Raw genomic sequence first — 15,735 nt, forward strand, 5'->3', positions numbered from 1 at the left:
AGGGAATTACAACCCTGCGCACATATATTCAAACGCACATAACTAAAGAACCAATTCTTAATGCGCATGTGAACGCCATCAGCGTTTCTCACAGGTTCGCATTTAAAGTTTGTATAGAGAGAATGGTGTCGTCTTAGCGGCCCCTAATTTAATAACAAATGATTGTTGCGACAGAAGTGAATCGATCAAAATAAATTTTAGCTGGAAAATAACTTTATTAAAGAACCGCTATAAAGCCAAAACAATCTCTGTTACCTTAAATTATACATTTATCGCTGTAAAGCTGCTTTAAAACAATCTACATTGTTAATTACTGTATGACACTTTCATTTGGGTAGAATATCACAATAGAGATTACTAAACTCCAACATACATGTGTGTCTGTGTTATTACAGATGGTACTCAACCAGAATGCCAATTACCGCCGCGCCAGCCACCGCGGCAAAACTACCACGGCAAAATTAAACCAGTCGCATTTCAAAGTCATTCACGAAATGACCGCCAGGTGGCGCAAAGGGATATTGTGCAAAACAGCAGCAATTGCTGCATTTTTTTCTTTTCCTTAAGTGGGGTTAATGTCAATTTACAGTAAGGATGAAATACTACAACTATGGTAAACAGAATAGAACAAGGCCAGAAAAATAGAATAACAAATTAAAAATAGAGACGATAACAATATTATATTTCATATTGTAGGCCTAAACGTCGGTGGGCGACAAGCCTATTCCCCGGGGAGCAGTGCGATAAAACACACACGGGTTCAAATCCCGAACCAACTTGGACTATGGTAATTTTTATATTAGCCTATTAATGCATTTTATAGCCTATTATTGATGCAGAGAGATTTGTCTAGTTCTAAAACTCACCATAGTTACACCGTAATTTTCTGCTTATATTTATAAAATAAAATTACCATGCATTTCCATTTTGAACTAAGGAACAAATATTATGCAATGACTTTACATCTGTAGCCTATAATAATTCCAATCGTAATTTCAAAAGGAGTTCTGTTATATGCAAGATATGCAACAGGCGCATTTAAACGACAAACAATAAAATCAGAACCAGTATTCTGTTACGTTCATGGTTCCAGTGGCAGTAATGCATGCACGGCTTTTAAAAATGTCACAAAGTGGTTTGGGATTGTTTTGAATGAAATGTTAAAGTTGAGGCTATAATTAAGTGTTTTGGCACACCACGATGAGTGGCGATATGCATTGTTCTAAAGCCAGGTTTTATTCTGGCATGTTGAATTAGTGTTCGACAAACGCGGCGGCGCGTTCATTTGGATTTATTTTACTCTTAACAGCTAAAATAACTTAATAGGCTACTCTGTAATTTTTCGGTCATACAGATAAGAGTAGAGTAGTCTACATCGTTTAAAACTGTAAACTTTTATTCATATTAGGCTAACGACAAAAGTTTGTCTGTCGTCTCTGTCTCCGGGAACTGCGCGTCAGGTATAGAGGATCTACTCAAACATGTTTAGTTATCATGTGAGCGCTTCCCAATGAGGAAAGGACAAGAAAAGGGTGAAAATCTCACTCTAATTAAATCTAGGCTAAATCGCCCTGAATTAAATTGTAAAAACAGATCAATGTTGCGATATTGTTTCATTTACGTTCATAATTATTCTATAAATGTTATTTAGTTTAACAGCAGCACGAAAGCACTGTGGCTCGAGATTTATTTGAATAAAAAAATAAAAAACTTTATTCACAAATCGCAGCCTGGTTGTAAGGATTCAAAGATCCCTGTGAAATGTAATATTGAGTTGAACATTTTGTTCATGACAACAAATGAACATGCGTTTGAAGACCGTTTTAATTCTTTAATTATTGAAATAATTAAATATTTAGTAATAAACATTTATGACAGAAATATTACTACATAGCCTACATTATTTAATTCCTTCATTATCAACACATGAATAGCCTATTGCTAATGTCTAGAATAGCGAATTAAGTGTGAATTGCAAACTCTTTGTTTTGTTTTGCAAACTCAAGGCAGTGGTTTGGAGAAGGCAGTGGCTTTATCATGGGGGTGCAGGACAATAGGTGTTAATGTTCCGTCTTTCATGTGGAGAGTGTCGGATAGCCAGCCTGATGAGCAGGAAAAGGCAAAGGCAACCTTCTTTTAAGGATAAATCTCAAAATCTCCAAAAGTCCATAAGTAGGCCCTATATCTTATTAAATTCTAAATATTGTAGTTTTATTTATTGTATTTAAAGGTTTTCCAAACACAATTTCAATTTAGCAGATACAGAGCTCTTTAAAGGGGGGGTGAAATGCTCATTTTCACTCAATCTCCTGTTAATCTTGAGTACCTATAGAGTAGTATTGCATCCTTCATATCTCCAAAAAGTCTTTAGTTTTATTATATTTATAAAAGAAAGATAGACTGTACCGAGTCTTTCCAGAAAAAAACGAGCGGCTGAAGGCGGGCCGTGTGGGCGGAGCTAAAGCTGTGCTAACGCGCCGAGCTAACAACACACAGAGACATTTGTTCAACAGTGTTACTCACCGCCCGGTTCCAACGCACGGCCGCGAACCTTTATCATTGTGACTGCTCGATCCTTAAGTTTTAGACGATCTGCAAATCCGTCGATCTGGGCTTTGTTTATAAAACAATCATCATCGAAATGCAGGGAACAAACAGTCTTGCACAACCTCCGTTGATGCTCTGGAAAAACAAACTCCATCCACTGGTCCCTTAGCGCTGGGTTCTTTAGGAATCTGTGCAGGGTTGTCTTGCCCTGGCAACCAAAAACCCACTTCTTTGGTGACAATGACTTCCCTAAAGCCGAGCATAGCGCTTTGATGGGCGTACTGCTTTTGCTCACTTCTCTCTCTGGTCTACGGTTGCGCGCACGCGCCCGCGTACTTCCGGAGAAGTGCCCTTAGGACCCATATAAGGAAATTCCGCTACATCTGACATGCATGTTGCATCCGCATGCCCATACTCGAAAAAAACTTTCCGAAACTTGTGACAAACTGGAAGGAGCATTTTTGGAACAGAAATACTCCAAACGTACAATTTAGTTTTTGAAACTTTGTCCATGTTTAGCATGGGAATCCAACTCTTTAACAGTGTAAAAACTCAGTATGCATGAAATAGCATTTCACCCCCCCTTTAATTCGCGATCAACCTGATTTAATTGTAAGGTGAATTCAGCAAGGCATTCTGTGTCTTTGAAGCAACAAAGGTATTTTTCTTCCAGTTTTTTTCTTTCGTGATTTGTGTGGATGACACGCAGTGGCATATACAGTATTATCAGCTGTATGGTGTGTTTTTAACCCTGAAATGTTTCATTTCGAGAGAGACCCGGAACGGTCAGTGAGGGAGACAAAATAAACTTACTAAAAAGAGATCCAGCGCGAGAGAGAGGCAAAGAAAAACGCCTGTTCTTAATTGATGTTGCTTTGAACTATTTTCGTTTTGTACCGTTTACATTTTTGCTGCAATTTCGTTGGCAGTACATGTAAAATGTTGCAAGAATAAGATTCTGTGTTTCTTATTTTGCATTGCAAAGGGAATAAACTCTAAACTCGATGCAACTCTGTTTTAAATAAATAAACTGTCCCGACACTTTATTTATACCTTGAAATATTCGATGAGGTATCAAACTTAATTAATTTAGTGTTCTCTTACATTTTCATTTTTTTTTTTTTTTTATTGAAAGCAATACTGTATTGAAAGTCTTCTCTTTTTTCAATATGTTTTGAAAAATGTCTTCCGTTGCTATGGCCAGGTATCACTGTCAGTCATCTAAATTTCGTGAATGATTCACAAAACAATAATTTAGCAGATTAAAGATGAGCTTCATAATCTTCATTTTCTGGTGCGATCGGCTGACAATCTTCCTTCATAAGTTTTGTCGTCTGTGCACCGGCTCAAATGGAATGTAGAAAATGTATGTTGTAGAGTAGCCTACAATCCATAATTAAACAAAACGTTTGACTTGAATAAACAGCTATATATTTAAGCATTAAGAATGGTAAAACGTACACGCTGTAGGCGTGAGTACCATCTGTAAATCATCAGCACAAAAGCTTTTTTTTTGTGCAGAGCAGAGAGAGCGCACAGTTGCCAGATTTGGGAAATCAAGTAAAACACTTGGCAGAAAATGTATCCATTTAAGAGAAAAGCTCTAATTGGAGAAATTTAGGCTCTTGATATCGGGAAACCCAAGCATTAAAAAGTTATTGGAGGATTGTTACCAATTCGCAATATCGAAAATATAAAATTAAATAAAAAATCTTTTCAGGATAAATAATCAGTGGGCTGTTATGCATTATTGAGAGAAGCAGAAACTATGATCATGATTAAAATACATGATTAAAAATGTTTTGTCACAGTTTTTAATAAGTGTGATAAGTGATGCTCTTTGAAGGCAAAAGCTTGGATGGGTGAAAATAGCTTCCCAAAACAACAATTGTGGCTGTTCATGTGTTTATGTCTAGGATTGTTGTTGATCTTTAACATTATAGTAATGGACAATATGACATCTTTTGAAATCAGTGCTGTTATAATAACATTTTCTCTGTACTGTGATGGGGCATTTAATTTTTTTTTTTATTTGTAAATTGACTGTGAAATAAGTTTTGGGTTCACAGACATGATCAAGAAGGTTATCTGTTTGGGTGATCGGTGCAAGATTGAGGTCTCTTAAAGAGTATGTTGGGAAATGGAGGAGGACATTCCAGTACTATGTCTTTGTGATGTTTCTACAGCTTCTATAGTATCAGAGTCTATATATTATTTTCTCAACACATTCTCACTAACAACTCGTCTGGATGCTTTGTCAGGACTGCTTGGTGTCACTTTTTAACACACTGGGACCCTTTCAGTGTTCAAAAACTATTAAAAACTCTCAGTCTCACATGCACACCAGAAAGGATGATTCTTACTGGTCCACTTACTTGAGTTTGTCCAGTGTGCAGTCTGGATGATTCATTGTATCAGAGAGCAGCTTCACTCCTGATTCTCCTGGGTGATTGTAGCTCAGATCCAGCTCTCTCAGGTGTGAAGGGTTTGAACTCAGAGCTGAAGCCAGAGCAGCACAACCTTCTTCTGTCACCATACAGCCAGATAATCTACAACAACAACAAGTGTTCATGTTAGTGTGCTTCATTGTTAGAGAATATACACTACAATAAACAACACGGCTCTTCAAAGTCAAGTAATGTGAGACAGTGATGAAGCCAATCAGTATATGGAGATGATTAGGAGGTCATGATGGACAGAGGCCAATGGGCAAATTTGGATTTTTACTGACCACAGAGAGTCAGGATCTCGGTTTAACGTCTCATCCTAAGTACGGTGCTCTTTTGACAGTATAGTGTCCCTGTCCCTACACTGGGGCATTAGGACCCACACAGACCACAGGGTGAGCGCCTCCTGCTGGTCCCCCATCCAGGTACTAACCGTGCTCAGCCCTGCTTAGCTTCAGTGGGCAACCAGTCTTGGGCTACAGGGTGATATGGCTGCTGGTGATTATCTTTACAAAGACCTCTGATTGATTGCAAATTAGTGATGTTGAGATTACCCAACTTCAAAATTGACCGTGATTAAAATGGTCACGTAAATAAACCAAAATCTTGATGCTATGGTTAAAAAAAAAGAAAACATTAAAACTAGTCTTTCAGACTTGTGTGTGGCGTGTCCTCTGCCTGGATACTAGGGCTGAACAATTAATCTCACTTTCCATGTAATCGCACTTAAATCGAGATGGCTGCGATTGGCAAAGGCTGCGATTATTTTTTCTGCGCAGTTTGTCATTGATGTACGGCTCTGTAAACTCTGCTCCGTCTGAAAGCACAGAGAGTTTGAGTCACTTATAATGTGCATTTGAAAAAACAACACGCGTCAAATATCTTTCCAAAACATGAGAAGCATTTATGAACCTCGTCCAACAACAGACAACATTTAATACCAAACTCACTTCATAACGACAGCTGAGCTCCTCCTTCTGTGAGATGTGCCTTCTGACACAGAATAAGGCAGTCGTCTATTTACAAGTCATGTTTAATCCAAGCGTTTCATTCTTCTGTTTATTCAGCTACAGCGATAGGGATTTCCTGGAATGATGCGCATTATTGTACTTCTGTGGCGGGGCATATTTAGCGTGTTTGCGTGAGAGCACCCTCTGGTGTTCAAATGGGGCACTATTTAATCAGCCGCACTCCACTGACAAGCTGCGCATCTCTGCACCTGAACTGATCATCTCTGTATCTGTGCATCTCTGAACCTGAACTGATCATCTCTGAATCTGTGAATCTCTGCACCTGAACTGATCGTCTCTGTATCTGTGCATCTCTGCTCCTGAACTGATCATCTCTGTATCTGTGCATCTCTGCTCCTGAACTGATCATCTCAGTATCTGTGCATCTCTGCACCTGAACTGATGATCTCTGTATCTGTGCATCTCTGCACCTGAACTGATGATCTCAGTATATGTGCATCTCTGCTCCTGAACTGATCATCTCTGTATCTGTGCATCTCTGCACCTGAACTGATCATCTCAGTATCTGTGCATCTCTGCTCCTGAACTGATCATCTCTGTATCTGTGCATCTCTGCACCTGAACTGATCATCACTGTATCTGTGCATCTCTGCTCCTGAACTGATCATCTCTGTATCTGTGCATCTCTGCACCTGAACTGATCATCTCTGTATCTGTGCATCTCTGCACCTGAACTGATGATCTCTGTATCTGTGCATCTCTGCACCTGAACTGATGATCTCAGTATCTGTGCATCTCTGCTCCTGAACTGATCATCTCTGTATCTGTGCATCTCTGCACCTGAACTGATCATCTCAGTATCTGTGCATCTCTGCTCCTGAACTGATCATCTCTGTATCTGTGCATCTCTGCACCTGAACTGATCATCACTGTATCTGTGCATCTCTGCTCCTGAACTGATCATCTCTGTATTTGTGCATCTCTGCTCCTGAACTGATCATCTCTGTATCTGTGCATCTCTGCACCTGAACTGATCATCTCAGTATCTGTGCATCTCTGCTCCTGAACTGATCATCTCTGTATCTGTGCATCTCTGCACCTGAACTGATCATCTCAGTATCTGTGCATCTCTGCATCTGGACTGATCATCTCTGTATCTGTGCATCTCTGCACCTGAACTGATGATCTCAGTATCTGTGCATCTCTGCATCTGGACTGATCATCTCTGTATCTGTGCATCTCTGCATCTGAACTGATCATACAATAATCTAGCCTTGAGGTCATGAACGCATGAACTAATTGTCCCGCATTTGTCAGTGAGTCAGTTTGTCATATGGCGTAATTTCAGAACTCACATACCTGGACTGATTGCACAAACATTTGCTCTCCATTTTATGGACTATTTAAGCACTGAGCAAGCTAAGCAAAGTGCAAAGTCTTGTTATGCCATGGCTAACATTTCTGAGCTTTTTTCCCAAAACGTATCTATTCATCAATTTAGAGATCCATATTGACATATCTCATTTACTATCAGAACCAAACAGATTCTCTAATCCCCTTTACTAAACAAAATTCAGTTCTACTCAGCCTGTCATTGAGTCTGTTTTATGCACTTCCATCACTGTCTGGTTTGGTTCAGCTACCAAATCAGATATTAGGAGACTACAACGGACAGCCGTCTTTCTTTGGAAGCTAAGCTAGCAGGCTCTTGTTCTGTGGAGAAAGCTGAATAGTAGGAGAAAGCTGAGTAAGTAGGGGTTACATCCTCCTTTTCCCGGACTTGTCAGTCGGGCGAGATCGTTCAAAATGTCCGGGATTCGGCTTTTGGTTTCTGCGGTCGCCATTCATTGTTTACATGCACACCTCTTGTTTCAATCTAACTGAATTCATTCCGATTGGTGAATCTGAATGTAGTGTTTACATGAACGCTAAACAAGTGATCGGTTGATGTGCGTTTTACCATTGCTAAGAAAATTCCTGCTCCTCCGTGAGCGATGCGAGACCGGCGCGTCTCAGTAATGACGCCACCGGCCTCACGCCGTTTTCCAGCGGCCGTCAGCCTCGTCCTGCTCGCCACAGTAAACATGATGAATGGATGGCGAATGTAGAACGCAAAAGCCGAATCCCGGACATTTTGGGCGAACTCTAAATCCCTGGCAAACTCATCACGTAGGCTAGCCTTTTTGTTTTTAACTGCGCTCCCTTACCGGTAGGCGTGGCCTCCTAAGGCAGCGAAGCAAGTGCATTCTGGGAGTTGTTGTCTTTTATCCACATTAGCCAAAAATACATTTTCTGGCTTTTCTCAGTCTAGAAAGCTCCAAATTCAAAAATTTCTTCACATTTCTTCTACTTAAATGACCTATTTTAAATACACATTCATCTTCCCAGAGGTGAAGTATCCCTTTAAACACATGGCTGTGCCTTTGTTTGTGTTTGCCATGTGCTCCTCTGTCCCTTCATCCTTGTTTCCTGGTACCATGCCCCCTTGTTTAGTTGAGTCCTTGTTTGAGTGTTAGCACCTGTCTCCTCGTTAAGTCCTTGTTTGTCTGAGTGTGCTCACCTGTTCCTCATGTTCTTAGCTTGCTTTATATGTTTGCTCTTTCCCTCTTGTTTTTGCCAGTTTGTTAAATGTTGTCCCTCTGAGTACTACTGTGTCTCAGTATCATTCCTCTTAAATTGTTAGTGTTTTGTTGTAGAAGTTTGTTAGTGCTCTGGTTACTGCCATTGGCATTGTCTGTCTTGTTCCCTGTTCCAGTCCTGTCCAGCAAGCAGCCCTGTTCTGAGCCTGAGATACCTGAGCGCCAAGCTGAAAGAAGTTCCTGTCTGGCTTTAGCTGGTTACCTCTGGTCTCACTCTGTTCTGCCATATCTACACTCCAGCCTACGGACACCTCATTACATCTGCTGCTCTGCTGTTGTCATTGTCTCATCTCTACCTATTGTTTGGATTGCTTCCTTCTCCCACCTCGTCGTGTCATCTGTTTGTCAATAAAGCTGTTAATTGTCATCCTGCATTTGAGTCCTCCTTCACAGATCCATAACAGAACGAACTGGCCAATACAGGACTCAGCAGGATGAGCATCAAATTCCTGCCACCCGCCAACATGCAAGAGAGAATGGCCCGTCATTGTAGTCTCACTGCTCTTCGCCAGGACGGCTTAGGAGTTGGGGGTTTTGCCCAGATGTTTTGGACCTGGTCTAGGGGGCTAGATTACAATAATGCAGTTCTCAAGGATATCTTTAACTCCAGCCTGGATGACCCCTTGCCTGCATGGGAGATGGATTCTCTCCGTGTTCTGGATTTCTGGGGTTTCGTTAGTTACCTTGGTAATCGCAGTAAGTGGGGAATGCCGCCAAGCCCACCTGCATCTGCCTTCAACTTTCCCCGCCTGTCTTGTCACATTTATGATCCTCCTTTGGCTTCTACGAGGAGACTGAGATCCAGACGGAATAGGGCAGTCCAGTCCACCATATCTACCTCAGAGCCAGTCAAACCAACCCCCACCACTTCTCAGACATCCAGGTCAGTCCCAATCACTTCAAGATCTGAATTACTATCTGTTATTCAAGACACAGCTAAGTCAACTGCTGTCATCTCTCAGTCAACTATGCCAATTACTTCAAGATCTGATTCACTATCTGTTATTCAAGACACAGATAAGTCAACTGCTGTCATCTGTCAACTATGCCAATTACTTCAAGATCTGACTCACTATCTGTTATTCAAGCTACAGCCAAATCAACCGCTGTCGTCTCTCAGACAGATATGCCAGTTCCAGTCACTTCAAGATTTGAGGTACCATCTGTTATTCAAGACACAGTCAAATCTACTGCTATCACCTCTCAGACAATAACGCCATTCAATTCAAGATCTGAGTCACTAACTGTTATTCAAGACTTAGTCAAATTAACCGCTGTCACCTCTCAGACAATAACGCCAGCCCCAGTCACTCCAAGATCGGAGTCACTGTCTGTTATTCAAGACACTGTCAGATCCACCGTAGTCATCTCTCAGAGAATTATGTCACTCCCGGTCACTTCAAGATCTGAGTCTCCATCTGTTCTTCATGACACAGCCAAGTCAACCGCTGTCTTCCCTCAGTCAATTACGCCTGTTCCAGTCATCTCTGAGTCTGTCGACTTAACCTCTGTTTTCCCTGTTACTAACGAGAACTATCCTGTCTCTTCAGAGCCTGCTCAATCTGTTTCAGTCAGTGCTGATTCTACGAGGGTTACTGCTTCTCCGCCTGGGTTGGCCGAGTTGGCTACAGATACTACAGAAACAGCCCAGCAAGCAGTATCAGCTCGTCGTAAGAGGAAGAATAGAGGGGTATGTGCTGAACAGTCTACATTTCTCCATTCCCAAGCCCCAGATCCAGTAGTTTCAAGCCAAGTGAGTTCTATTCCCATGCCGTTGATAAGCGATGTCATTCCCGCCGAGACAACCTCTACCAGTCCTGTTATGTTTACTGATCCCAGTCCCAAGATGCCTATTGACATTGCTGCAGAGGCTTTATCTGAACTTCTAACTAGTCTTGTCAAGATCCTGGAGATGCCTGTTAATCCTGTCTTGTCCACTAGTCCCAAGCCTGGTGTTGAGAGGGCGTTAACTGAGCCCACCGCTCTTAATGGGCGGGCGTTTCCTGAGCCCGCTGCCGCTATTGGCTCTGTCTGTCTTGTTCCCTGTTCCAGTCCTGTCCAAGTCCTGTCCAGCAAGCAGCCCTGTTCTGAGCCTGAGATACCCGAGCGCCAAGCTGTAAGAAGTTCCTGTCTGACTTTAGCTGGTTACCTCTGGTCTCACTCTGTTCTGCCATATCTACACTCCAGCCTACGGACACCTCATATATCTGCTGCTCTGCTGTTGTCATTGTCTCATCTCTACCTATTGTTTGGATTGCTTCCTTCTCCCCTCTCGTCGTGTCATCTGTTTGTCAATAAAGCTGTTAATTGTCATCCTGCATTTGAGTCCTCCTTCACAGATCCATAACAGAAACTAAGAAATTCATTTTTCTATCAAGATTTTTATTTTGTTAAGGAAAAATGACAAATGTTTGAATGTTTTACCTCAGATTTGTGAAATGTTCACCTGTTTGTCATGATATGTTCTGACAATAAAGGTTAGTTTAAAGGTCCCATTCCATGGATTATTTTATAATGTTTCCTGGGGTGCCCTTATAATGTTAGTATGTTTTTTAGATCAAAAATTGTTATAATTTAGAAATAAAAGGCATATTTCCTAGCCTGATTTCATCTTCTGAATTGAACACTCTCTTTGAAGGGGCGTGTCCGCTGAGAGACTTCAGTGTAAACGCCCTCTGCTGTGATTGGCTGACATGCTTGCATATGAAGTATCTGGCATTACATGTGGAACTATCTGGAAAACTTTTACTATTACATCTATTATACGTTTGTACTATTTCAGCTATCGGGATTAACGAATCATGAGAAGTTTAAGTATTTAGATCTATTCCCATCACATAAAAGGTTGCAGTGATGAGCATTGAGCAGATGACAGTCTGTTGATCGCGTGAAAAAAGATCTTATCATTGCAACGCAGTTTCTGCACTCACACTAATGATTTCACCAATGCAAACATGAGGTATATAAATACAGTAAGAGCTTCGTTGTGCAGTGTAACAGCGTCATTTTTGGCAAGTGTCCAGATAAACTCGCGCTGTGTGATTGACAGCTTGGGCGACTGGAAAGGGATTGTTCTTTGATCGCTTTCTGTATATTAATCACAGTTTAAGTAAGATTATTTTCATCCTACTAAGAGAAACGATGTGAAGTTGATCGCTACTTCCATAATCACTACTTACCGCTTGCTGGAATATAGTTGAAATTGCCCCCTTCGTCAGTATGAAACGCTGAGAGAAGCCTGCTTGATATTGTCCCATGTTAGAAAAACAGTCCGTGGTGAAATGGATAGAGCAAACTAACAACTTCAAATTAAACTTTTGCAGTATCCAATTATAGATAAACATCAACCACGCCTGTTGATATTTCGCCATCAATACGCCTGTATTCCTGTGGGCGGAGGTTAGTCAAAAACCGGTTTTAATGACGTCATTAAAGAAGGAAGTAGAGGGATGTAGTTCAATCCGGCCGTTTGATGTAGTCGACTTTTGTTAAAGGGCCATGAAACCCCCCTCTTTCAGCTCAAGTCTAGCTCACAATCTTTTTGAAAAATGCAACTTAAATGGGCGTGGTGGCTGTGAGAAGAAGGGAGGGGAGGAGAGTGTGGTATGGCACGGCAGGGGAGAGGAGAGGAGAGGGGGGGAAACTGTCATCACCAGTGGCCTATGCATATCGACTGTCACTAAAAATCAGTGGTAACGTGAGGAAATGCTAGATTTTTTTTAATAGCTGGAAAAGTTAGTCTAATGAAATACACTGACACCTTAATTTTTGTCCTTTCAAAAGTAACTGAATGCCCTGCTACATATATTAGCCTACAGTAATCATAATTGTATTTAAAACATATAAATTGTTTCTATACACACTATAAATACATATATTTGAAAATAATAAATTTTCCGTTTTTTAAAAAAAACGTTCCGTACATATAGCCTAGATAAATTTTCACAAATTAAGCATTCGTTTCATACAATTGAGGTATTATCGAAATATCACAATTTTTAATAACGAGTGATTATTTAACAAAAGGCAAGTAAAACGGTCAGGGTAACATTTTAGATACACACACACACACACACCTCTGAAGCGATAGAAAAGTACTCGGGACCGCATCATCACTAGACGCAACCTGCATTGGTGTACAAGGCTGAAGTCCACCATTCTCCCGTTGAATGGTTGCTACACACACAGAATTTAGATGTGTCCGTGGTTGATGGCCAACCAACCGCCCGCAGTCAGAGTCTAGCCCGGGCAGCATCGCGGGGAAAGATGCACTGGAACTTTTGCACCACGAAAACAAACGTGCGTCCCATCATTGCTCTCTCATCTACTACGCAATATCACAGTTTGACATGTCTGTTCCACGTGGTGTCATGAATAATTAAGAGAAAGTGTCTTCTCATTGGATAAGAAAACTCAGTACATGAATAATAATGAGACACCGATGAGTCATCAAAGTACTATAGTGCTCACACGATGAAGATTTTAAACCCGGAAGACGAAAATAGCGGAAAAAACTCAAATTTTACCATTTTCCCCCTACTATTAAATCTAACAGATGCTAACATTGTCTTCAATGGTGTTCAACACACATACCTCTGTTAAAATCTCAGAAAATTTGGTTTAGGGTTTCATGACCCTTTAAATAAAATATCTCGCTTTGCATTGAACTTTGAGCTTTATAATTTTAAAGATATTATTTATACTCCAACAACAACATAACACACTAACTAAAGTTTAAACCATGGGATCACGAAGAACGGGACCTTTAAAACTACAATTAACGCTCTGTTTTCTACAACTTTCTGCAAAAATCTGCCTTTAAACTTGAAAGAAATAAAGATTTGACATTTATCGTGATAATTATCGATATCGACTGATATAAAAAAAAATATCGTGATAATTTTTATTGGCCATATCGCCCAGCCCTACCGTCAAGACGGCGACTCAGATCACTGGCCACAAGAACATCTAGGCACAGGAACAGTTTCTTCCCACAGGCCATTTCCCTTCTGTACAGTTAACATACCTCCTGAGGCATATGCCTCTAAGTGCAATACTCCCATTGTGTAGTGCAATGTCTTCTAACCTCAGGCAGGGCTCTACGCTAACTTTTTTCCCAAGGAGTACATGTGCTCCTAAATGAAAAAATTTAGGAGCACACAAAGAAATATAGGAGCACAGTGAAAAAAGCTGATTAAACTGCTCAATTCATATGGATTAGTTTTTTGATCTTTTTATGAACTTTTTTTGAAGCATCAAAGTGGTAGTTTTTTTTTTTTTGCACTTGGTCTTTTGAGATAATGACTAGGCCTTCATACTGTGTTGCATATCTATCGCTCACTAAGTGTTTACTTGACTTTTTTATGGTGTAGGGGCCTGTTTACACCTGGTCACTTCATGCATTTTTACTGACCAAAACGATTCCATTTACACCTAGTCACATAAGTGTGTTGCTATATGCAGATTTAATGTAGACTTATGCAGATTTCATGTCACCAAAAGTAACAGATATGAGCTGCATTTTATTGATCATTCATTGATCATAAGCTCATTTCAAAATCAGCGATAGGAGAGAGCGACAGCAGCACTGGTAGCCTAATATCATTTTGTTTCTTTACTATTAATGAATATGATTATGTTGAGCGTCTACGACTTACTTTCACTTTCATTTGTGGCAGTTTGTGCGTTGGCTTGATGAATAGATCGCTCATCTGTCGTGATGCGTGTTGCAATGGCGTCATCATGGCTATAACATGACATACAGCCAATAACACGCTCTCACACGTTTATTTTTAGCACTTGTAACTACACTGACTTGGCATCCGGCCAGATGTTCTGAATTAGCGAATCCTGATTTGCAGACAAAGCTCGTTTTCTTCTTGAGTAAACAAAGATCATTCTGTTTACGACCCCCTTGGGGCATGTTGACCAGTGGGGGCGCCGTTCTGGCTGGGGGTCTCCCGTGGCATGACACATTTATAACAAAGACAAGCGTTGTCGAGCAAAATGGTCGACCTAATCCCCTGACTCAAATTACCACCCACACACACACACACACACACACACACACACAAACTTCCTTTGTCTGTAACTTAGGATAGGAATATCCTTTTAATGTATGTACATTCCTATATGCATGTGTGATTAGTTTTACCTTATAATAGAGGTGTGGTTTGCTAGTGTATAGCTTTGAATTCTGAGTGTTTATTGAAAGAATGTTCCCCAATATTGCCTGTACCTCGGGACTAGGTCATAAACTTTATGACTCCAAAGCTGCAGCTCATCCCGCTCCTCTGCAAGAGAGATAACAGGGAGCCAACATTCCAACACACACATTAACACACACACAAACACCATCCATGGAACTTTTCAGAGAAAAGTACCTTTTAAATGTATTAAATGTATCCCTTTTTATGCTTAGATGTCTTCACATGTCATATTGGAGTAGCCATAATGTTTATTGTGTGGAAATCAAAATGTATATGCTCGTAATGATGAACGATCCTGTATCTCTGTATTCCTGACTTGCAAAATGATGTCCTTGTGATCGTCAAAACCCGACCGAGTCGAATCTCGACGCCAAATTACAAAAAGAGGCATTATCTCAGAAATACCATCTTTCTGATTATGAGTGGTCGATTCTGACACCTCCATAAATCAGATTCGGGGGTTGTTCCAAACAAACAAAGGAACTTTTCCCGCTTCAGATCTTTGGATGGTCATTGGTTGTTCGCGTAACCAGAGGCACATCTTCTCCATAAAAGATCCATCCATGAAGACAGAAGAGTTAAGCACTTCGTCTGAGAGAATTTCTGGTTCCATGGCTCCTCAGGGAGCTCTCATCTCCGTTCTTTCTTTTCCTTTCTTTACTTAGTTTTATTTTCATATTCGCCTCTCCCTCCGCAAAGGGAGATGAACTCGGAATCATTTCTTTGGTAACTTCACTTTCTGTGAACCTTTAAACTTCGCGCGAGTCTGCTCGTCCCGGGGGAAGACAGGAAAGAACACGCCCAGCTTCGACGGAGAAAAACACACGCCTTCCTTTCTCATACAAAGAGAATACATGCAAGTATTATTGAATTGAACTTTAATTTGATTTTCTTGTTGTCTCTCTCAAAGGTTACCTGTCTG

The 15,735-nt window shown here is 40.7% G+C and overlaps 1 protein-coding gene across 2 annotated transcripts in view; it reads right to left on the reverse strand.

Moving 5' to 3' along the window:
• Window positions 1-15,735, reverse strand: part of LOC308688115 (NACHT, LRR and PYD domains-containing protein 3-like) — a 105,463-nt gene that overhangs the window by 45,465 nt on the left and 44,263 nt on the right. For both annotated transcript variants that reach the window (XM_081361005.1, XM_081361006.1), the window contains exon 5: window positions 4,923-5,096. In XM_081361005.1, the coding sequence (XP_081217131.1) occupies window positions 4,923-5,096 (174 nt within the window). The remainder of the gene's footprint in view (window positions 1-4,922; window positions 5,097-15,735) is intronic.

Source organism: Scardinius erythrophthalmus, assembly GCF_964197995.2.
Source record: "Scardinius erythrophthalmus genome assembly, chromosome: 1".
NCBI lineage: Eukaryota > Metazoa > Chordata > Actinopteri > Cypriniformes > Leuciscidae > Scardinius > Scardinius erythrophthalmus.